At 38.7% G+C, this 24,150-nt stretch overlaps 2 protein-coding genes across 6 annotated transcripts; one reads left to right on the top strand and one right to left on the bottom strand.

Annotated features, from left to right (window-relative positions):
* Positions 1-416: 416 nt before the first annotated feature.
* On the top strand, positions 417-11,207 carry zbtb22b (zinc finger and BTB domain containing 22b). 2 transcript variants are annotated; one of them, XM_079590109.1, is made up of 4 exons: positions 417-544; positions 1,585-1,811; positions 2,771-3,646; positions 8,916-11,119. In XM_079590109.1, exons 2-4 carry the CDS (start codon positions 1,587-1,589, stop codon positions 9,846-9,848), a joined length of 2,034 nt encoding a protein of 677 aa, XP_079446235.1. In that variant the 5' UTR covers positions 417-544; positions 1,585-1,586; the 3' UTR covers positions 9,849-11,119. The 2 variants fall into 2 exon arrangements, with proteins under 2 accessions (XP_079446235.1, XP_079446234.1); XM_079590108.1 differs by having other exon boundaries at positions 433-669; positions 8,916-11,207.
* Positions 11,208-12,863: 1,656 nt separating this feature from the next.
* On the bottom strand, positions 12,864-23,734 carry daxx (death-domain associated protein). 4 transcript variants are annotated; one of them, XM_079590104.1, is made up of 12 exons: positions 23,596-23,734; positions 22,817-22,885; positions 22,346-22,585; positions 21,746-22,114; positions 20,935-21,066; positions 20,512-20,628; positions 18,607-18,838; positions 18,235-18,404; positions 16,940-17,150; positions 16,307-16,811; positions 14,694-14,823; positions 12,864-14,075 (listed from the first exon to the last, which is right to left on the bottom strand). In XM_079590104.1, the coding sequence occupies exons 2-12, from the start codon at positions 22,829-22,831 to the stop codon at positions 14,016-14,018; spliced, it is 2,181 nt and encodes a 726-aa protein (XP_079446230.1). In that variant the 5' UTR covers positions 22,832-22,885; positions 23,596-23,734; the 3' UTR covers positions 12,864-14,015. The 4 variants fall into 4 exon arrangements, with proteins under 4 accessions (XP_079446230.1, XP_079446232.1, XP_079446231.1 ...); XM_079590106.1 differs by having other exon boundaries at positions 22,346-22,639; positions 23,596-23,718; XM_079590105.1 differs by having other exon boundaries at positions 23,387-23,621.
* Positions 23,735-24,150: the final 416 nt, after the last annotated feature.

The raw sequence follows: 24,150 nt of genomic DNA, 5'->3' as shown, positions 1-24,150 counted from the left end.
AAATTATTATAATATATATATATATATGCCAGTAGAAAAGCTATTTTAAATTGTATATTTTCCTCCTAAACAATTAAACGAAACATGGATAAAATAGCAAAAGTTTACGGACTGGGAAACAAGCTAAAAATAAACCAACGAAGGAAATGGTTGTGCCACAAAGTAAAATGTCCCGACGGTTTACGAATTAAGTCCCTTTTCGCAGGTAAATGCGCTGTACACAATTTACTCGTAATAATTATACTAACATGAGACAAATATATAAAGTCTTTATGCAAAATCTAGGTTAAATAGTTTTAGATGAAGTATAGCTAACTGTGACGTGTCATATCAACTGCTCGAATGTTGCTAAAGGCAAATATGGTGGTTTACCACGGCAATTTTTTTGTATGTGGAACATGCTTATATATGAATTCTATAGATTCAGAAACCGCTTTGAAACAGCAGCACTTGTTGCCATGACAATAGAGAATGGGATCCAGTGTTTGTTTGGTTCCTTTTTTTGTCGGCCGAGTCTAGAGCAGCTGTCTGGGATTTCTTAAAGGTAAAACCAGACTCCAAACCAGATGTCAGTCCACCATTACGCTCGGCATTCCCGAACGGTGGGAAACATCGACTTATCATAATGAAAACCCCCCTTTTGAGTGCCTGACGGAGATATTTAAATCGGTAAGATATCTTGCTCGATAAAAAGAGAGTGATTTATGAGACGATCCTCTTCCGTGCTTCTTAAGGCCACACGGTTTCGTTTGGCAGCGGTTGGCTAACGTAAATAAAAGCAGTCCGCGAACCCCTTTGATTTCTGACGCGATCAGTTCTAAACGGATGTGCGAATTTATACGTGGCGAATTTAATTTTAATACACGCTGACAGCGAGCGTGCAAAAGCACGGTGTGTTTGTTGATCATCAAACACCAAGCAACTTTCATAGATAGCAAAATATCCACGTCATCTGAGGCATGATTATAACCGGGTCTTAGAAAACTATATTCATGTAAATTGTCATTGTTAGAAAACGGAAAGGCTTCTTGACACGCTAATTAGTTTATTAATAAAGTGAATAAATAAAGTGTTCATGCAGTGCCTGGTCAATGCCCCTTGTTCTTTGGACCTGCATTATCACTTGCTGGGTTCAAAGAGAATCAAAGCATACTTGATCTAAATGAATGCTGTATTTTGTCTGTGGGGAATCAAAATTGCTGTTCTTTTACATACACTAATGAACTTGCTTTAGTCCTATATATACATAGGCTATTATATAAAATAAGAATAACATTTATTATATACATAGCATAGAATTATTATATACATCGGTTCTCCATGTCAAGTGAATAGAAGTCATTCGTTTTCAATGTAAATTTTATTTTATGCAAATGAACTAAAAATTCAGTGAGTCCGGAATCTGTTTGATTATGTAATGCAGTGGTCACTCTGGTTTACAACTAAACTGTGTGAATGCAAATATTCAGCACTTTAAAACAGGGCCGACAACCATATTCAGCTTCTATGTAGCCTGTGTAATGTACGTTTTGCATTGACAAATTATTATGTGATGGTTATTTTGTGATGATCATCGTCTTGCAGGAATGCAGTCGGCCACAGCGGACCAAGGCTATGGTGACTCTGTGGGTTCAGCCACTGGTTCAGTGGTGCAGGTGTGCTTCCCCAGCGTGCAGACATCAGTGCTGGACAGCCTTAATCGGCAGCGTGAAGAAGGCCATCTCTGTGACCTCTCCATCCATGTTCAGGGCCATGTCTTCAAGGCCCACCGGTGTGTGCTGGCTGCATCGTCACCATACTTTCATGATCAGGTATGTCTTTATCTAAATGCTGTAAAAAAGTTATGTCCTGTTGTTTGCTGACATTTTTGAAGTTCATTGAAATTCTAAATGGCCCACCCCCTTGGTTACTGTTGGGTGGTGTTTTAAAATGAGACGACAAAATGAGGAGTTGTTTACTTACTTTTTAATTAGTCTTTCCAGCAACGCCATCATTATCTTCATTCAGGCCGATTCAAGAACTCACACGAAAACAAGAGGCGGGATTTATCACACAAACCAGTAATATCCAGTCTCAACCGATTACCGTCTCACGTGACTTTCCACCATTCATTCTCAATTACCTGCACGCTTTAGGGGGTCTGTTAAAACTCAATGGACTAGAGGAGGCCAGAGAGACGCTGAGACTCCCGCTATAACTTTAATTGAGGGTGTCGCTGTTGGATAAAGTGTTACTTTATAAAAACGAATGACTTTTACACTTTTTAATGTCACATTTTGTAACATTTGCATCGTTTTATTTTTATAATATCGATTATTTTCTCATCCAGTTTTTTTGAGACACTGCCTCACTTTCCTCCTCTGAGGAAACGCCCCAATGTGTATTTTATAACATCTCGTTAATGAAAATGATTGTTTATATATGTATGTATAAGAAAAAAATACATTTATTAAAAATTGCCAGAAAGTAGTTCATCAAGTTTGTCACATTATGTCACTATTATAAGCATGTCATCAGCAACATTTGATCATATTTTTAGGTCATTTCTAAAATGCATTTAAAACTATTCAACCATTGCACACATGCTTCAATAGACATTAAACAAGAGCAAAAACTTGTCAGACAATATGATGACAGCAGCAGTTTCCAAGGTGGGATTGGCCTGTAATGTTTTTTAAGGCACAAATGAACAATTAGCCAATTTCAGAATAATCTCTGCAATCTTTATTAGCAATATCCAAATTCTTCATTTCTTGTTTCATTTCTCAAGGTGCTGCTGAAGAACATGTCCACCGTCTCCATCCCGGCCGTCATGGACCCCCTGGCCTTTGAGAGCGTCCTCAGTTGTGCGTACACTGGCCAGCTGCGAATGCTCCGCGAAGACATTGTTAACTACCTCACCGTTGGCAGTGTGCTTCAAATGTGGCACATTGTGGACAAATGCACTGAGCTTCTCAAAGAGGGCAGGGGAGGTTCCAGTGGACCTCAGGGATCCGGAGACAAGGAGAATACAGGACACAGCGGCGGAGGGAACAAGGTCGCCCAAGCTGACGGAGGAGACGCACCTTCTACTCCTCAACCTCCCAGTCGACCTTCCTTCAGCGAGAGCCAGTCTCCGAGCAGCACCAATTACTTCAGTCCTAGAGACGCAAACTTTGGCGGGGCCATGGTGACAACCGGAGCAGTAGGAGAGGGTGCCGTACACTCCACCCCGACCTACTGCATGCCCTCCGGTGGAGAGGAAGGTTTCATGATTGAAGATGAAGAAGACGACGACGATGAGCTCTTGTTTCCCAGGAAAAGTGATCGGGGAGGCAAGCGTAAGGGCTCGACCTCTGTCTCCGATCAAGAGGTTGGGGTTAGCGACAGCTTTGGAGTTTCGTCGTATCAAGACGGAGATTCCTCACCGACCCAGAAGCGGCCGTCGTACAGTCAGCCGAGCATCATGCCCAGAAAACAGTGGGTGGTGGTGAAGACGGAGCACTCGAGAGACGACGACCTGATCGTGGTGTCGGGAGGAGAGGAAGGAGGCGACGATGAAGAGGAACGAGAGATGGAGATGGTCAGAGAGAGGGACAGGACATTTAACATATCGAACGTTAGGACCCTCTCTGGATTTAGAGAAAATGCTGAAATGGAGGCACAGGTGAGTCAGTGGTTTTCCTCAAATTGCACATGGTTTGCAACTAGGGCTGAACAATATATTGAATATTATTTATACATTCTATATGAATTTGCCTTCAATATAAAATAGTGAGAGTATTGAGATGGCAGAGGGTGCTATACTAAATTGCATACTAAAGCATACTAAATGGCTACATCTAAGCAACACAGGTGTGGATAAAACAATGCACAATAATTGACAATGTTTGGTTTAGTCCAAATTATGATCTTCCTGGCAGAAAATATACCCTAAAGAGAAAATGTAAGGCAGGCGTTGCTGATTTGCAACAGTTAAAAACTAACTACCTTATAACTCCAGATTAGGGCTGGGATAAACTATTATTTTTTAAACGATTAATCTAGCGAACATTTTTCTGATGCATCGATTAATCTAACGATTATTTTTTTCCCAGTCCGATTCGATTCGATTATCGATTATCTGCCCATTAATTGACTATAATAGCAATTTATACATGTTGATTTACATGTCTGAATAAAAAAAAAACATGAATTACTTAACATTGCAATATATGTTTATTGCCCTTAAAATTCCAAAATAAAACATTATACAAGTGCAAAGTAATGCATTTCTTAGTCAGAGGTAGCATTCAATAAAACCTTGAAGCCTTGAAAACACAAAGGCCTGAAAAAAAGTGCATCTTGTAATTCTTTCAGATGAAAATAACAACAACTTGATGTCTAGCATTCAATAAACAAATTAAAAGGCCACCCTTTCTTAGAGCTATTGAAAGAATACAGTAACTATTGTAAACTTGGGGGCTTTAAGCTAATACAGAAAGTGCTTTTCCAACAAAAAATAAATAATGAAAATAAACATTCAGAACTCAACATTTATGTTGAACATAGGCCTCACACACACACACACACACACATATAATAAAACACTCTGCGACTTTTCGATCGCGCCTCTCTCACATACACACACGTACACAAATATAATCAAACACTCTGCGACTTTGCGATCGCGCCCCTCTCTCTCTCTCACACTCACACACACGTACACAAATATAATCAAACACTCTACGACTTTTTGATCGCGCCCGCGCCTCTCTCTCTCTCACACACACACACGTACACAAATATAATCAAACACTCTGCGACTTTTTGCTCGCGTCCACGCCTCTTTCTCTCTCTCTCTCACAAACACACAGTTAAAAAAACATACACTGTAGCCTAAAACCTTAGGTTTCGACAACATCTTATAGCCTACTCCAACATCGAGTGCAAAGTGGGGAGTTGAAGAAAAACTTACGGTGCTCTGTCATCTGCAGCTGCTCCCGGGTGGCGCCTCTTCAGGTGCTGGTGCATTGCCGTGGTGCTAGAATGGAAGGCCATCTCCATTTTGCAAAGACGACATATCACGGAATTGTTCCCTTTTAAATTAAAGAATTCCCATACTTTAGAGGAACGAGTGCGTGCCGCCTTGCACTTCTGAAAGTCTGAGGAGCGAGTGGTGTTGCTACTACTCTCCGACGCCGCCATTTTTGTTTTGGGTCTGACGAATCGACGTGCATATTTTGCGTCGACGTATTTTTTGCGATGACGTCGACGCGTTGTCCCAGCCCTACTCCAGATACATATTTTATGAGGTTTTTTTTACTCAGAAGTACCACTGCAGGACTTGGTTGTCCATTAGCAACAAACAGTTTCCCACTTGCTCACCAGATGGCAGTGTAGTCTCACTTCCAACATGTCTGTTTCCATGGGTTCCCTGAAACTGATTTTCTTGGCATCAATTTTGTGTAAGTATCACTATCAACCTCCATTAATTTGAAACTAAAACTGCATAAGAAGAATCATAAGTGTATATAGACACAGTAAATGCCAATTAGTAGATTTTATCTCTTCTTGATTGTTCCCCTGGTGCAGCTCTATTTCAAAGTAGCAGATTTGCAACGTGTGGCCAGATAGGTACCACTAGATAACACATGCTTTATCTACTAGTTTGCCTATATTTTGAGCAACAGTTTATACTAGGGTTATTTTCCTATCACCAGTGTTTACGTATTACTTTGAGGTGTCACTGAGGGTATATCATATGGAAAATTGTATAATTTGCAGTGAAGTTACAAACAATCAGAGGCAGATTTGACAACAAGCAATGGCACAATACCATGTTCATTTGACTGTGCAGTGAGGAAAACTGATGTAGCCTAAATTCCATGGCACTTTTATTACTACAGTTTATTGTGTCAAAGCATTTTTTGGCAAACTACCTTACAGAATACTCTCTATGCAGGATTTGCAGTGTGTTATGGCCGGCAGACGAAAGATTTACTCAGCCAGGGAAGTCATTGAGTACATTTGCCTTCCTGATGGTGCTTTATCTGACACAGAATCCATTCCAGACGATAAAATTGCTGATGCAGATTTTGAGGAATCTTTTGAAGCATACGAGTCTGACTCCAGCTTTGATGATGATAAGCTACTGGCAGCAATACCAAAAGCTAATCTCAACCACCTTGATGTTGAAATTCATAACATACATGCAGACAGTGACACTGAGGTCCCAGATGACAATGAACCTCAGCCAGGCCCAGCTCCAGTCAACAAAGAGTTTTCTTGGAGGCAGAGGAAACCCCCAGCAGCTGACATAGACTCTTCATTCCGAGGACCTGCATTCTCACCTCCCCCAGACGAAATACCAAGTCCAAAGTGGTATTTTGATCAGTTCATGGACAAACCCTGTGTTTGAACATATTTCTCACCAATCTAACTTGTATGCAGTTATGAAGAATGGCCCAGAACTGAAAACAACCCCTTCTGAAATGGAGCAATTCATTGGTTTACACATCTTGATGACCGTAGTACGTATGCCATCGTACCGCATGTACTGGCAGACGGCAACCCGCTACGACCCAATTGCGACAGTCATGGGACGTAAGCGATTTGATAATCTGCGTACATACATCCACATGAACAACAATACCAATCTGAAGCAAAAGGGTGAGCCTGGATACGATCCATTATTCAAGGTGCGTCCAGTTCTTGAGAAAGTCCGTGCCAACTGTTTGAAGGTTGAACCAGAAGAAAACAACTCCATTGATGAGCAGATGATCCCCTTCAAAGGAAAGATTGGAATGAAACAGTATTTCAAGAACAAGCCGCATAAATGGGGAATCAAGGTCTTTACTCGTGCAGGTGTCACTGGACTAGTCTATGACTTTGAAGTATACACTGGAAAAGGGACCGTGACCAATGAGCGTGGACTTGGTGTTGCCGGTGAAGTTGTGCTTCGTCTCGTATCAGAAGTTCCAAAAGGACTAAACTACAAGTGCTTCTTCGACAACTGGTTCACTTCCCCTGAACTCATTGTGGAACTGAAGAAAATGGGAATTCTAACAGTTGCTACCATCAACCGTAACCGTCTCCGTGGATGTACCCTCAAGAGTGACAAGGAACTCTCAAAGGCAGGGCGTGGTGCGTATGAAGTGAAATACGAAAAGACAAGTGGGATGTCCATCGTGAAGTGGTATGATAACAAGGCAGTGTTGCTGGCATCATCCTTCATTGGCCCTGAACCTGTTGAGAGATGCAGAAGGTGGTCGAAAGAGAAGAAGGAATATGTGGAAGTGGACAGACCCCACATTGTCAACGTGTACAACCACAACATGGGAGGAGTAGACTTAGCAGACATGTTTGCAGCTCTCTATCGCATTGACATCCGCCCACGTCGTTGGTATCTGCGCATCTTGTACTACTTGATTGACCTATCACTGGTCAATGGTTGGCTCCTTTATCGCCGTCATCTCACCCAGAAGCAGGAGAAGAAGTATATGCCACTTCTTGACTTCTGTGTTCAAGTTGCAGATGCCCTCATCAAGGTTGGCAAACAGGCTGACTTGAACAGTAGGAAAAGAGGACGACCGTCATTGGAAGATGATCCAACGTCCCATCAAGCTGCCCCAACTCCACCTCCACTTCAGAGGATCTCTGCACCATCGGTAGATGTCAGATTAGACCGATGCGATCATTTCCCCATCCATGCTGAGAAACGTGGACGATGCAGACTGTGCAAGAATGGCTACACGCAAATGGCCTGCCTGAAGTGCAAAGTACTTCTGTGCTTTACAAAAGACAAAAACTGTTTCTTGGAGTACCACATGACAAAGTGACTTGGAAACATGCCCTACTCAATGAGGATTTGAGATATTGAATTTGGATCCCATATTGTTTTTGTTGTTGTTCTGCCACTGAAAAGCACTTTGTTACATTGTTTGAAAAGTTGTATATAAAAAGTTATTGTTCATATCATATTCAGTCGTCAGTGTCTAATTACCACACTGGGCCAATGTTGCAAATCTGCAACATCCCAGAACGCCTTGCATGTGAAGGTCTCTAAAAAAAAAAGTCAGGATTCTATTGTACTACCCCATATGATAATTTCCCCCAAATATCAGATTTTTCCTGTTACTAAAACTTAATTTGAGCCTGAGAGGGATAATATCGCCCAGGCCTACATGCAACGAGACCAATACACTCATAGTGGTCCCAAAAAGTATTTGGACGATTAAGTCACACTTAAAATGTCTTAATGTCATTGCATTAGATACAAAATATTAAACCAAATTGCATCTGTAAACAAATTATGCTAGAGCCTTTCTCAGAACTAACTTTACTATTCTGAGCCACTTTAAAAAATAAAAATAAACTTTTCTACCAGTTGGTCTCAAGGTCTTTTTGTATGAACTAAACATTTTCTCAAATGAACACTAACAGAATAACCACCAGTGTAGTTTATCACATCAATAAATGAACATGCTCCAAGAGGCAGATGTCTTTATTTTGAACAATTTATCTACTACTTCAAATTTTGAAACCAAATATTAAAAAAACACACTTAATTTTGTGAAATGCTTTAGTTGAAAATGTGCTTATGTTACTTGTTTTGAATGTTACCAAATGTTTTTGGTATAAAATGCAACAACATGGATATACTGTATAATCCCCAATGGATATACTGTATAATTTACCAAAAATGTGGAGGAGAAAAAAAGTCACCTAGCGTTATTTGCCACATACAATAAGAAAAGTCTAATTCACACATATATACAGACAAACACAAAAAACCATAGACAACTGACAGATTATCATCAAATCAGTGATTGAGATTGTAGTACACCCATAGATAAAATTGGACTAGAATAAGAGATGCATAGATAATAAAAGATGAAGTGGACAGCTTCAACAACTGAACTTTCTCCATTACTCAAATGTCTTTTTCCCTGTAGGTTGACTATTGCCAGTCCTCGGAAGACTACCTCAAGTTTGAGAGGGGTTTGATTGACCAGACATCCTCTCAACACCCTCCTGAGAATCCTGGTCAATGCCCCAACAGGGCCGTATCCGCCCTGCTCAGCTCGGTTCAGTCGACGGCTGCCAGAGCTCAGCTCTTCCCGCTGGATATGCAAGGAAACCAGATTCTTCTGTACAATCAAGCCGCCCTGGAGTCTACATCTCCATTAGGGCTTGCAGGAGGCATGTCCGGGGTGTCTCTAAAGGGAAGCCTCGAACACGGAGCGGTCCACTTACCCAGCCAAGGTGCGTTGGGTAGCGGGATGGAAGGATTAGACGGTGGCATGGCTGGCAATTCAGGAAAGGTCTTCATGTGTCATTGCGGGAAGACGTTCACACACAAAAGCATGCGGGACCGCCACATCAACATGCACCTGGACTTGCGGCCCTTCCACTGCCCCGTCTGCGCAAAGAAGTTCAAGATGAAGCATCACCTCACAGAGCACATGAAGACCCACACCGGTCTGAAACCCTACGACTGCCACGGCTGCGGGAAGAAGTTCATGTGGCGCGACAGCTTCATGAGGCATCGCTCACATTGCGAGAGACGCAGCAAGGCCGACGGAAGAGCGGGATCTGAAAGATCGGTCATCTCTCCGCCACATCACCTGAAGTACCCATCGGCCAGCGAGCCCAGTCAAGGTAGCGTTGGCAACAGAAGTGGGATTCCTGTTTTGTCTCCGCAACATTCCATTAGCAGCAACGGCGTCTCGTGTCTCAGCATGGCAGCACCTGGGTCTCTTCTAGGAATCAGTTCTCAAAGTGGACCGCACAGCCTTGGGTCTGGCGTTCTGGGCATTGGTGGAAATCGTAGTGGGGGTGTAGAGGAAGTCTGTGAGGGTAACGTTGACGAAAGCAGCGTTACATAGGCTCTTTCCTCCAAAGTCCACCGTCCCGCAAAACCTGAACACTTGTCTTTGGTTACAAAGGGACCACGTGCACAATTGTCTGATTCTTTACCTCATGTCGGTGAGTGCACCATACAAGATGTCCCATGTGTGCAACGACCAAGTGCCCATTGCTAGCTCACGTATGTATCTACTTAAAGACCAGGCTGCTACGGTGACTGTCAAAACCGTATTCCGGCCAGGAATATGGTTCAGTCGCGATCACGTTCAAGCTGCCTCACTAGCACAGAACATTAGTTCACGGTTGCTCTGAAGTGCCATTCTGTTATGTTGTACGATATTATGTTGTACAGAGTTGTACATTACTGTAACTCATTTGGTCCGTCTTGATGTGAAGTTTTATTGTACTCACTCAACTATATACAGTATATTAATTATCAAAGATTGGTAACACTTTATTTTAGCGTCATTGTTACATTGTTACATGTAGTTACTATAGGAATAACTATAAATTATGCATAATTACATGCAACCAATCCCTATTCCTAACCCTATAGTAAATACATGTAGTTACTTCATATTTCTCAGTAATTAAATGTACAATTATGTTGTAACAAAGACGTCTTAAAATAAAAGTGTAACCCAAAGGTTTAATATTTTGATTTCTAAAACAAGAATTTAACCTTCCTGTGCACTTTGGTATCTTACGGCCCCTTCACACCAAAGACGATAATTATAAAGGCCTGTTCACACCAAAGATAACTATAACAATTACTCCCTATAAAGTTTTAATAATTGCTCTAAGAGAATAGCGAAGTTCACACCACTAATATAATCATAACGAAACGAGAAACAATATAATTGGAATCACTTTCAGAATACCTTTTACAGCCGATAAACGATAAAAAACATTGACAGCCAATTGGAATCCAACCAATTTTAAAGAGTGTTAGGATTTCTCGAGTTCACACTTACAAATAATCAGATAGAGTAAAGCGTATGCTTATTTGACGTGCTGTCCGATGGGAGGCTTCAAGCTTGTAACCCAGAGTACTCCCTCAGTATCCCTGCTTAGGATAGTACCCAGTCAGGGTGGCGGAGGGATACAGAAAACTGTCGAGGAATGTAGGTGAGTCTGCCATGTATATTTATAGGCCTCCTCTTGTGCTGATTGGATAGGTAATTTGAACGTGTTCCTCCTGAAGTTTGTTAATAAAACACCATTTAAAGGACAAGTTCGGTATTTTACACTTAAAGCCCTGTTTTCAGATCGTTTCTGATGAAATAGAACGGTTAAGTTTAAAATTTGGACAGATGCTGCTGTCCCGAGAATTTTAGTTTTCTTTCGCTTTTTCCTCCACCTCCACAATGGCTGCATAGGTGCACTGGAACAATCCTTCCTAAAACACATTAAACTTTCGTTTACAAAGACGTGCAACTCACCGAGTGGTCAGGGGTGTTCACTAATATGCTCACACAAAAATCGCTGCAAAAGATGCTTTCCAACAGGTTTTTTACCATTCGTTGTAAAACTGTGGACCTATTTTTTTCAAACGCCTCACACCCATTCTTCCGTTGAGAGCTTGAAAACTAAGACAAAACCTGTTGGAAAGCATCTTTTGCAGCGATTTTTGTGTGAGCATATCAGTGAACACCCCTGACCACTCGGTGAGTTTCACGTCTTTGTAAACAAAAGTTTAATGCGTTTTAGGAAGGATTATTGCTGTGCACCTACGCAGCCATTGTGGAGATTGAGGGGAAAGTGAAAGAAAACGAAAATTCTCGGGACAGCAGCATCTGTCCAAATTTTAAACTTAACCGTTCTATTTCATCATAAAATAGATGCTGCGTAACTGCAGCATGTGCTTAGAATAAATAGAAAATTATTGTGTGTTGGACACTAATATAGTTCTGGTTCTTGGTGTGATTGGGCCTTTACTGCTTGTATGGCAGGGATGTGCAGGATTTTGTAGGTAGTTGGATCACAAAATGAATCAACTCACAGGGCAGTTTGGCTTTACTGTATGTCCTTTTACCCATAAAACCAAACCACCATAAACATTGAGGGGGACACGTCCTCCCCATATTCAGATTATTGGTCAACACGACATAAGCACCTAGCATCCAACTACTGAACTCCTGCGGTACTTTTGATGTAGCCTATAGTGTGCCAGTAGTGGTAGTTTACATGTTTGCCTTCCATGAAGGCTGAGACCTGATTTGCAGTGTTTTGAATATAGAAACGAATAGAAGAAAAGCTTGAATGATGTATGCAAATGACATGCCAAATTAGCATGAACGTCTGCAACTGTCAAGACCGTTTAAGACATGAAGGTGATTCAATGGATCCTGATTTGGATCCATTAAGACTGTTTGGATACGTAAATGCAGTGATCAGTAGTTGCCTTGTACCACAGATGAATATGTTGACCATGAAAACCGCATACCTCAAATGTTTGTGCAACTATTCAATATATTACAATAAATAAACCGGGATCTTGTGAGCTAGAAGGAATCACATATCTGTTGCTTATCCACACATTCATATTACTTTATATCAAAACCTGTGTGCATTTCCGATTAGTGAGAACAATGAAGTAGAGAGCATTCGAAATTTAATTTAAAAATAACCAGTAGGTATAAGCATGATTCAGTGCTCACTTGATGAGTAATCTGGTTAGTCATCTGTATTTTGTACTGATAAATAAAAAATATTTGTTCCGTCTACATCTGTTGTGGTGAATCTGAACTAAATATGCGATGGGTGGAAGCAAACTACACAGTTCCCTGATGTGGACAGAGTACGTCAAAGGTTCACAAGATTAAAAATCTCAAAATTAAAGAAATAAAGAACCTTGTGCACAAATTACAACTCATACATTTCTTATAACTGTTGCCGATTTTAAATTGAGGTGTCAGTCAGTTGTAGAATGTTTTACTTGTGTCCTTTATGGATATATCAGTTTACCCTGAATGTTTTAAAGTGATAGTTCACTCAAAAAAATGTATTCTGCCATGTTCTCTCATATATAGAGTAAAAAAATTTTACTTTTATTGGAAAAAAAAATCTTCACATTATTCTTCTTTTGTGTTCTACAGAAGAATCAATGCCATACAGGTTTAGAACAACATGACAAAACAATTTTGGGTGGTGAAATATACCTTTAAGTACAGAATAAAAAACTATTGTTACAAAAAATGCATCGTTTAATATGCCTTATTCCACCAGTGTGGTGCAATAAATAATTAATGTCTTAGAATGATACGAACAAACTCTTTCTTAAATGACATATTTAATGTTTTCTCTTGATGTACCTTGTCTTTTCTCATGCCAGTTAAATTCTCAATTAGTTAAGCAGCGCAATTAAAAAATTAATATGACAATATTGATCAATTTAATTGATCAATCATCAGCAGTTCACAGAAATCATTTCAATATCAAACGTCAAGTGTAGGAAGACACTTAACTTTTGTGCTTTTGTCACCTGAGGCCAATTAAAGGGATAGTTCACCCAAAAAGAAAAATTCGCTCAACATTTTCTCACTCAAGTCATTCCAAATCTATATACTGCTTTATTCTGTATTCCACAGAAGAAGAAGAAAACAAGGGGAAATTATTAATGACTGAATGTTTATTTTTTTGGGCAAACTATTAATTTAAGACATAATCTGAAAACAAACATTCTTATGCTTGCGAGTTGGAGCATATCAAGTATCTCATAACTTAATGTGGAAAATTATTTCTACAGCTGCTTAAAAAATCCACAGTGCACTGTACAAAGTAATCAACAAGTCAAACACTACACAAAATGAGAGCATTTATTGACTTGAAGAGGGAAAGTATCACTTCCCCTAATGACTCTTGGCACAAATGAGGATTGCATCTAAACCCTCAAACTAAAACCATAAATACAATACAAGATAAACCCTCGGAGTAAGAATATTTAGAGGCAAGACCCATTTACATTATACCAAAATACCTCTAAAAAGCCAGAGTGAATAACGGCATTTTCCCTTGTATAAAAAGTAAACAGTGGCATTGCGGATAAGGGGCGGTGGTTCAAAAGGTGATTGAACCAGTCCAAAAGAAAATAAAACATTTTTGTTCTAACTTCACATTAGCAGGCACTATTGGAACAGGAAGCTGTCTGAGATGCCAGCTCAATACCCTGTGACGGACGGCAGAGTTCACTCTGAATCTGAGAGAACGATCACTTCCTCTGGGTCGCACTGAGTCGCCACGTTCACCTGTCAACACATCAAACACAGGAGTTAGCTCTTCGAGTAATGGGCCTGTGATGCTGTTATTATTAACTAAAACTAATTAAAAACATTTATGGTAATAAAACATTTTTTATATTGAAATTAAACTTTAAAAAAAAACTTTCAGGTATATTTTTAGTCAATATTTCAGTTAGTTGCCAAAGCAACATTTGTAATTTTTCGTTTGGTTTAAGTTGAAGTACTAATTACTAAAATAAATATAAAAATAAACTAATAAAACCAACAAAAAAATGACTAAAACTTAAATTAAAAATATAAAAACGAATCCAAAATACTCCACTCGGCGGCCATCTTTGAAACGCCTCTTGGGCATGCAAGTGCAGCTCCAATCTTTTTGAATGGGGAAACATCAAATTCTCCAAAACAATACGAGTGACGCATCTCGTGTAATTCTATAGTCTTTGGTTTCAGGACAGTGTCCCTTCCAGGAGCAGGATTGGACACCCTTGGTCTATACAGTCATGCTAAAATATTTCTGAGTATATTTAAATATTTAAAATCAGCCTTTTTGCTGCTGGAATAGTGTAATAACATGCAAATGCAATTTACTGAAGTATTTCAATGCAATGCACACACAGTCACCTTATTCCTCTTCGGCGGTGGTGTGGCTCTTGAGTTCCTGACCATGTCCTTCGTTGGAGTCCTTGTCCTCTTCCTGGATAAGTCTTCCTGCTCGGAGCAGATGATCACCCCCATATCCAGAGGAATATCACTGAGGTAAACATGAGAAAAATAGCACTGCATAAACAAGTAATAGTTCAGCAAAAACTGCCATGTTGTTCCAAACCCGTATGGCTTTATTTCTTCTGAGGAACAGAAAAGGAGAACAATCTGGCATCCACAGATCAGCATTTTGACATCTGCAGAATGGCACGTTCTCGAGAGACACGGCAATGCCAAAAACACGAACAAGTCATTCTTTTGAATCAGTTCTTTTCAGTGAAATCACATGATCTGCTTTGCAAAAACAGTCTGAATGATTTGGTTCTCAAGTTCGACTCACTCACAATGATCCAGTTCAATGGCTCGCTGAATGTGACTGACTGAGATATTAGTCTGTTTCTCACAGAAGACTATCCAATGGTTTCAAAGGACTCTGAATATAATGCACGAGTTGTGTGGCCCTCAATGACATTGATGGTGCTTTTGATTTGATTTTTTAATTGTATGGAGATTAAAAAGGCCAACAGTCTTCAGAAACTCTCCATCAAAATATTTTGTTAAAAAAGAATCATATTTTATATACAAAATGTTGATAAATATTGCAGTTTATTACTAATATTGTTATATTGGTGCATGTAAATAAAAACAATAGGATTTTTAGGAAATTTTTAGGATTTTTTTTCTTTCTTTGAAAATGTTTATTGTACTTGGCAACCTAGGCCAGGTTTGGTCAAAAAATATTTTTCTGAAAAGAACAAAGTAACTCGAAAGCAAATATATATAGGCTATATATCATTGCAAATAAATAAATATGAATGGTGATTAAAATATTAATGGTAAAAAACATTGTCATTTCCAGGACTAAAAAAATATTTCCTTTAAGCTTAATTAAAAAGTTATTAGCTTAAATATTAATTTAAATATAAATAATAATTAATATTAAAATCATGAGATTTCGTTTTTGGGCGCTACAAGAATAGGTTTTCAGGCTTGAATGTTCAAAAACGCATTATCTTTCCCATATATTACCTTTTTGCAGCACCTCTCTTCCCAGTCTGTCAGTAACGCTCTGTTCAGTTTGTTTCTATGAAGCCCCTCCTTCTGAAAAGCGCAATGTGCTCTGATTGGTCGGCTGGACCAGTGTGTTGTGATTGGTCAACCGCTTTGAGTGTGTTTTGGAAATGTCACGCCCCTTACCATAACTGTGAGTTTCAACACACTACAAACGCAACTCAAGGCCTTGCCCCTTACTTTGCCAATGCCTTGGGTAGGAATTATTTAAATTGGAAATATTGTGGCGTCTAAGTTCCCGGAAGAAAACTCATGACTACAATCAAGGCGTTTCAAGGAATTCAGAAACAGTGCGCACTGATACAGAGAATAACTCCCTTTGGAGTGACTTTGCAGACCATTTTCATGCTCAAACAGCAACATTACACGCTAAAGAAAGAAGCATAAAAGAACCCCTTTAATAGTAAGTGATTAAACAAACAAATTGTCATTGTAAGTTTGTACAATTCCTTCAGTTTTACCTGTCCCGTCTGCATTTCCCATTGTAGGCGGCAGTTTGTTTTTCAGTCGAGGTGCGTTTTCTTTTCCTGTAGTTGCCCGTCTCGTCGATCAGTAAAGGGCTTGTCGGAGGTAGTGGACTGCAGTTGGCTGATCTCATGGGGGTTGGCGATGAGCCCCGATTGGTGGAGACAGTCTCAGTGCCTATACTGGTGCTTTTAGAAACGGGTTTACTGTGATTAGTGGAAACAAGTTCTGCCTTGACGGTAGGCAAAGAGTCCATTGTCTCTGACTGACTGATGTCCTCGGTGGACACAGGGCTTGGTTTATCAAGTCTGCCGTTAGTGTGTGTTTCCACAGATCCTGCCTCGTGTGTGCTGCTGGCTGGAGACTGCTGGTCCTCGTCGCCCGGATCTTCCTCTGTATCCTGTACGGATGATTTGATTGACAGAGGAGAGTTCTCATTGATTGGCTGTTCATTGTCACTGTTGTTCAGCTGCTCCTCTTCGATGTCCTCTTCGTCATCATCTGAAACACGTCAGCAAAGGAGAAATTAGTTTTCTCACCATGAAGTGGACACATTGAATATAAGCTTTTAGATATAGCTTTTTTATAAGGTTTTAGATGAAGGAGACGAAGATTTATTCACTTCATACCTGGACCAACTTGTTCTTGACTGGCTTGAATCTCCTCTTCAATATCAGGATCAGAGGAATCGTCCGTTTCTTCATCTTCTTCCTCCTCCTCTTCTTCTTTTACTTCCTGTTCCTCTTTTTCTTCCGTTTCCTCTTTTTCTTCCGTTTCCTCTTTTTCTTTTGTTTCCTCTTTTTCTTTTTCTTTGCTGTCACCCTGCTGCCCATTAAGTGCCTGCAAACGTGAAGGAAGGAAAAACAGATTTAAAATTGCTCATAGTTTTTGTTTTTTGGCCCGAAAGAGAAAAACGGCTGTTACTTTCAATCAAAATGTGGTTATTTTATTTTATTGGCTTGTTTTTTTTTTTTATTATTCAGTATCATTAAAAGTATTGAATTTAATTAAAACGTCTAATATTAAAACATTTATACAAGAAAAAACAATAAATTAATGATTTTAAAATTAATAAAGTTTTCAGCCTTCAGGCAAGTGCATCCAGAATCAACAACACTGCAATGTTTGCATCAATATTATTATATTAATATTATATTTATTTAATGTGTTAATTAATATAGAATATTTAAACCTTTTTAAATTATATAAATTTTATATTGTTCACAATATGTAGATAGATATTGCTGTTTATTACTTATATTGTTATATCTTTAAGTATGAATTCAAATTATTAAATATTTATTAAAAACCCATGGTAAACCTGCCTTGATAGAAAAATGACTATTACATATTGCTTTAAACATTTTCATTGTACTTGGCAATTTAGGTCAAGTTTGGTAAAAAAAAAAAAAATAATAATAACTTGGAGCAAAAAAAAGATTAATAGATTTATATCAATCTTAATAATAAAAATATGAATGGTAAAATATTACTAATATTTCTGATAAACTAAAATTAATGGTTTTAAATCATTATTTCATTTATTTAAAAAATAATTGAATTAATTTTAATGAATCTTTAACTTAAGATTCTTCTAAATAAAATAACTTCTAAAAAGTGAAAAATATTCATTGAAATTAATTCAATTATTTTTTAATTAATAAATGAATTTACTTTTTAGAAGTTATTTAATTAATATCTTATTTGTAAAATTAAACAATATCTTTGCATCAAGAAAGAATTTACCTTTATTATTTATTACATTTTGATATTTTTAAATCATATTTAATTTATTACAATGCATTTCATTACATTTTAAGCATAACATTTCAGTTTGGTTCTATAACTGAATTAGTAATATTCCTCTAGTTCTCTGTAGATTTGAAAACAAAATGAACAATAAGAATGTACTTTGTTCTTTTACCTCTTTTTTCAGTCTCTCTCGCTCTTGTCTTTTCCTAGTTTCCTCGACCTCCATGTCTTCCTGTTTATTAGCGTATTTGTTGATCACTTCCTCCAGGCTGCTGATGGCCGTGTCTCTATTGGAGCGTAGTCTGCGATGCAGTGTTGGGTCAACGAGTGCAGGATCCAACGCTGGAAAAACACAGAACAAAAAAAATGTGTAACTTACAATCACTAAATATTACTGGGGTCCATCCATTATTACATCAATCCAAAAATTGACATAAAACACTGATGAGTTTGAAGCATCAAAGAAGCAGGGCATCAGACTAATACAATATGACTTCCTTGTTCTCTAGCTGAACTGGATAGTAATTAAATTAAATTGAATTACTAGGTTTGTATGTGTCCGTAAGGTGGGAGCCAAAGTTGTAGACCATGTCAAGGTGTCGTCTCTCCTGCAGTTTGTTGCCCGTCTCTCGGAAGGCTTCCTGAGAGATCTGGGTCATCTGTTTGCGGGAGAGCTGGAGACTGTAGCGTTCGTTGGCGCGCTGCACCACCTTCAGGATATCTGTGTAGTCCGGTGGATTGTGAAAAGCTTCTGAACTGTTAATGTAGCGTTCGATCTACGAACCAAAGAGAAAAGAAGACAGAAATATATGAAAACAAAGGAAAAATATAGATAAATATTCATTCTTTTATGAATATATCCCCTGGGATTTCATTCCATGGCATGAGTCATTTTTACCTTTATGAGGGTGTGTTTCATCTAGCCATATAAAACCACACTTCGAGATTACAAAAAAACAAATCTCAATCTGAATAAATGTAGGAAAATATTACAATAAAAAGATAGTTTTATAAATGTAATTTACTAATTAAATGTTAATTAATAAACACATTTTTGTCACTTTCTTTTGCATTTTTGCCTCAAGTTTGTCAGTTCATCTTTTAGGCCACATTCACACAGCAACATAATTCAGTTGTCAGTCCTGTGTTTGAGTCCTTAATACGGTTACGTTCACACACAATACGGTTATTTACAGGAGTGACAACCGCATTCTAGAACAAAACTCACACCTGGACATTTTCAGGACTCACAACTCTATTCTCGGAAAACCTGCGCTGTGAGAAAACTAGTTGTCTGTCCCGTCATACAGTGTGAGAAACCCCACAACTGTGTGTTGCGTGTTTTCATGTGTGGTTTCGGTAACTTACAGTGACGGAGATATGAACTGTGTGTCATCTGAAGGTTTTAAATACAGTCACTATTCTCCATCCGGAGTGGCTTCCGTCAGTTTTGTGTTCTACGTATGAGTGGCGTGACTCAAATGCTCGCTCTCCACACAGATATACAGTAAAAGCTGCTGTCGGTTAATGAAGATTTGACGGATTAACTATTACTTTGGTCACTGTTGTGGTTACTGGTTAGAGAATACAGGCTTGACTCTTGTTGCACATTCACAAACAGTATTCGAGGGACTACTGTAAGTTGCTGTGTGAACAGGACATTTCAAGACTCGCACCTCTAAGTAAATGCAGTAGTCAATCCCAAAAACGAACAGTGTGAACGTAGACTTAGTGCTTAATCCTGTTCTGTACACACACAGTTCAGAAATTGTGACAACCGCATTCTACAACCGAATTAACTACACAGTGTGTACAGAACCGAACTGAACAACTTCTTGTATATGACGTAGTTTAACGTGCATCAGAAATGTTTCTGTCTTCTGTATGTGCGGTGCAAGAAATCACAGGGAAAGCGGTGCGAACCTCGACTCAATCGCGTTGCCAGACTTTGCAAGAAAAACAGCCGAACAAGAATAAGCTCACAATAAACCAATGTAAATCCAAATACTTTAATGCTGAAAATAAGACCTGCACGTGTTCACTTTAGTAACTCCGTAAACTCGACAGATTTATGAGCCACGCTTAAACAAAAAGCACAAAAATGCTTATAAATGCACATGGCGCTCTGTGAAGAAGCCTCTCCAAGCTAAACACGACACCACTGTCGACTGTGCTTCAGTTAAAATTGCTGAACACAAAGAGTCTTTTGTCACTGTAATATTTCTTTGGTCAGAACTGGGGATACGAAACATGCGAGACGACAGAACATTGCTATGGTTACCACCACAGTGTCAATCATCACAGTTTCGGGAGCACCTCACATGGGAACGATACTTTAGGAGACTCACTCCCGCTTCAGATACGGTTTTTACTTTTGAAACTTTTCAGTGTGTATGTGGCCAATGAGAACTGATCTTGAGGGACGTGACTTCACAAGCAAAAGAAGAACCTTTTTGTTGATTTCTGGGTAGCGTGTTCCACTGTAGGCAATCTTCTGCTCGATAACTCGACCCGTCAGCGTGTTGCAGCCCTTCAGCTCGCACAGTTTTTCATAGATCTTCATCATCTGAGACCACAAAAAGAGCATTAAAGATAAAGTTCAGAACAAGACCATATAAAACCCAATTCAATCTCATAATTTCAATGTAATTTGACTGCATTAAAATATATCATGAGGAATCAAATAGTCCTTGATCTTTTGTTATATCAGTTTGATTTACTTTGAAAACATACTGTAATTTCCAGAACTCAAAACTTCCTGTCCTTTCCAATAAGACCATTTATCAAAAAACAAGCTACAACTTCCGCAATGGATTTATTCGAGCTAAATCAGCGAGACGCAGAATTATAAAACAAGAAGAAACAGACTCACCTTGCGTTTGAGCTTGTGCTCCTGAATATAACTAGAGTCTTCCTTCTCCAGATCGTCCACACTCAGCTCTCTCTCCTGAAGCCGGCGGATCTCCTCATTATACACCTTCAGCAGGTTTTCCAGGTACGCTATCTGAAACAGAACATGAGACACAGAATATATTCTAAGATAAAAACCCTCAAATAATTTCAATGTGCACAACAAGCACAGAAAACTAAAGTTGTGTTTCAAGACGTAAATCCCATTCATTTTTTATTTTTGGCAATAACAAATAAACTTTTCAACAAGCCTAACATGAACAGACATTTTTAAGTATTGATATATGATACTATAGCCTACTTATGTATTTGCATAAATGGAATATTTTTTATATAGTACTGCCATTTTTTATTTAATTACATGCTACATTAGATGAATAGTACAATCCCTAATAAAATAAAATACAGTGTTGTACATTTGTTCTTTACACTTTTCAAATAAGTTTGAATGATTGGTTTGTTTCATGACTTGATACATGATACAAGTCAGACATTGTAATCCATGCAATAAAACACTGTTACGTTCAGAGGTTGTTGATTTCACATCCCACTGTAACTGGAACCCAGCATGCAAACTTTTTACTGAAGACTCTCTTTTTTTTTTTAAATGGAGAAAATTAAAATTCCCTATGGAGAAAATGAATGGAAAAATAATTCCAGAACAAAGGCCAGCTGAAAACCAACAGTGTCAGTATAAAATCCAAGACCACTGCCATATCGACCTTCACAACATATCAAATCTATCTTTGAGTTATGATGGACTGCTACAGCACCTGTCGCCTTGAAGCCCTTTTCGTTTTCTTCGATTCCTCCTCTTCCTCTTGCTTTTCCTCTTCTCCTTTAACCTGTGCCTCCTCCTGTATATTAGTCCCATTGCTCTTCTCCTCAGGTTTAGCCTGAGAAGGGAGAGACTGTATGGAGCTCCGCTTCCGAGCTGTGTGCTGTTTAAGAACGGTGCAGAGTTCATTAATGTAGACGAAGGTTTTGCCCGTGTTGGCCTGGGCCCGTGTGAGGCAGCGGCCCAGAGTGTTTCGAAACTCCACCGACGACAGAAAGGTCGGCAGGGCCTTAGAGTGTCTGGTCTGTAGATAAGTCACGACTTCCGGATGATCTTGCGAGTGTTTGGAGCAATGTTCCACAAACTGGACCATGGGACCATTCGGTTGGATTAGAAGTGGGACAGGAAAGGAATAATTTCAATAGGATTACAGGATGAAACCCCCCAGAATGTTATGTACATATTAAAGTTTCTTAACTGGTGTCCTGTTAGACATTTTTTGCAATATGTAGTTAGTATATTATGAACAATATGCCCTTTTTTTGCATGAAATATGTATTAATAACTCTTGGTAAATATTCATAAAAAAACATACCTCTGCAAACAGTTTTTCATTCTCCACTTGCAGGACATGAGCATCCTTCTTTGCAGATGCAAACGGAGACTGTGTGATGTGTGTTGGACGTGGCAGCTGATTCTTCAGAGGCATTTTCGACTGGCAGGTCGTAGTATATGAACAGGAGGCAGATGTGGAAGCTTCTTCATCATCATCATCTAGGATCACAATGCTGTCCATCACTGCTCCGGCCATCCGGAAGGGAGGAGAACGAATTTGCTGGGGAGTAACGAATGTGGAGGTGTCAAGCCTGCATTTCAACTACACCAATACCTGGAAACACACCAGTTACTCTTTAAGATTTCACTCTTAGTGCAAGTGTCTCAGTAAACATAGTTACATTTACTCTAAGTGAAATAGTCTATCTGTTCTGTACCATGAATATCCAAAGTGCTTTCATATTTAACATATAGTACTTCATATTTACTTTATTAGCTTTTCTGTACTTACTTGAGCACTGAGCATTGAACTGGTTAAGAGCGTCAAAGTCCAAACTGAGATCCCAAAATCTGTATGTACCTGTAGAACAACATATTCATCAGTGCAATATTTCTGCATGTACGAGACAATTGTGTGTAGTTATTAAATGTAATATTATGGCCAAATCATTTCCATATTCTCAAAGACATGGGGAAGGTATAAACTAAAAAGCAAAAATGTTCTTTAAAATTGTTGTGGATGGATAGAATATAATTATGCAGGACATGACGACAACTATGCAATGACTTGATTTAACTTACATACATTTGACGTTTTCCATCAAAAATCATATTAAAAACTAAAATGAGTATTAGTCACCACTGTAATAAAAAAGAAACGAAACTACATTCGATAATGATAAGAGCAGTAACTACGGTATTTTGGCGGTAACCATGCCTACCATGGTACAATTTTGTAATGGATTTTAAGGGTTTAATTCCCTAGGAAACACATTTACTGCTTGACTGAGTCAATGGGATCAGGACACTGTAATAATTTCATATTATGTGGATATAAATATAATAATTTAGGTTAGATTGCCTGCTGATCTGGAGACTGTAGCTCTTTAAGTCGGTCATTCAGTAGAGCTCACTTCCGTTTATTTGTTAAAAGCCTTAAAACATCGATCATAAAGAGTAACTTCCCAACATGTCAAGTTCCTCACAGTCTTCACAAACGTATCATAAAAATACTTTCAATAAAAGCTCGTTATTGATCAATCAATAAGAGGACAATTAGAAACAACTTACGCGCTCGGATCCTGAAACTCAGCGCTGGGTGTATGTACAGATCAACAAGAGACGCGCTGGTTCGCTGGCGGCCAGTAATCTCAGCGCTGATTGGCTGAGCAAGTCGTATTTCTTCTGCGATTTGTTTTCAACGTTGTTCATTTGATGCTTATCAGCGCCACTCAGGGACCAGGAGATCATAACAGAAACTCAGTGTATATTTCTTCAATTTATTGTAATATGGTGTGGCATCACACAAAATTCAATTGTATTGACCAGAGGCGTAGTCAGATGTACAGTACATACACTTTACATTTTACATTTTGCATTTTGCATTTTATTATATTTTACATTTGTTATTTAGATAACAGTTTTTCTTCTATTCTATTTATAAAATAAAAAAAATGTGTAGCCTACTGCGTTAGATTAAAACTGAGAAGGGTCATAGCACTTGCATTTGGTTGTCCTACTGTTTGTCTAACTACTTCTATTGTTCTCATTTGTAAGTCGCTTTGGATAAAAGCGTCTGCTAACTGAATAAATGTAAATATAAATGTAAATGTACATCTTGTGTTT

The sequence above is a fragment of the Phoxinus phoxinus genome, assembly GCF_949152265.1.
Source record: "Phoxinus phoxinus genome assembly, chromosome: 19".
Lineage (NCBI taxonomy): Eukaryota > Metazoa > Chordata > Actinopteri > Cypriniformes > Leuciscidae > Phoxinus > Phoxinus phoxinus.
Note: the sequence above shows the minus strand (reverse complement) of the source record. Positions and strands in the feature narration are given on the sequence as shown.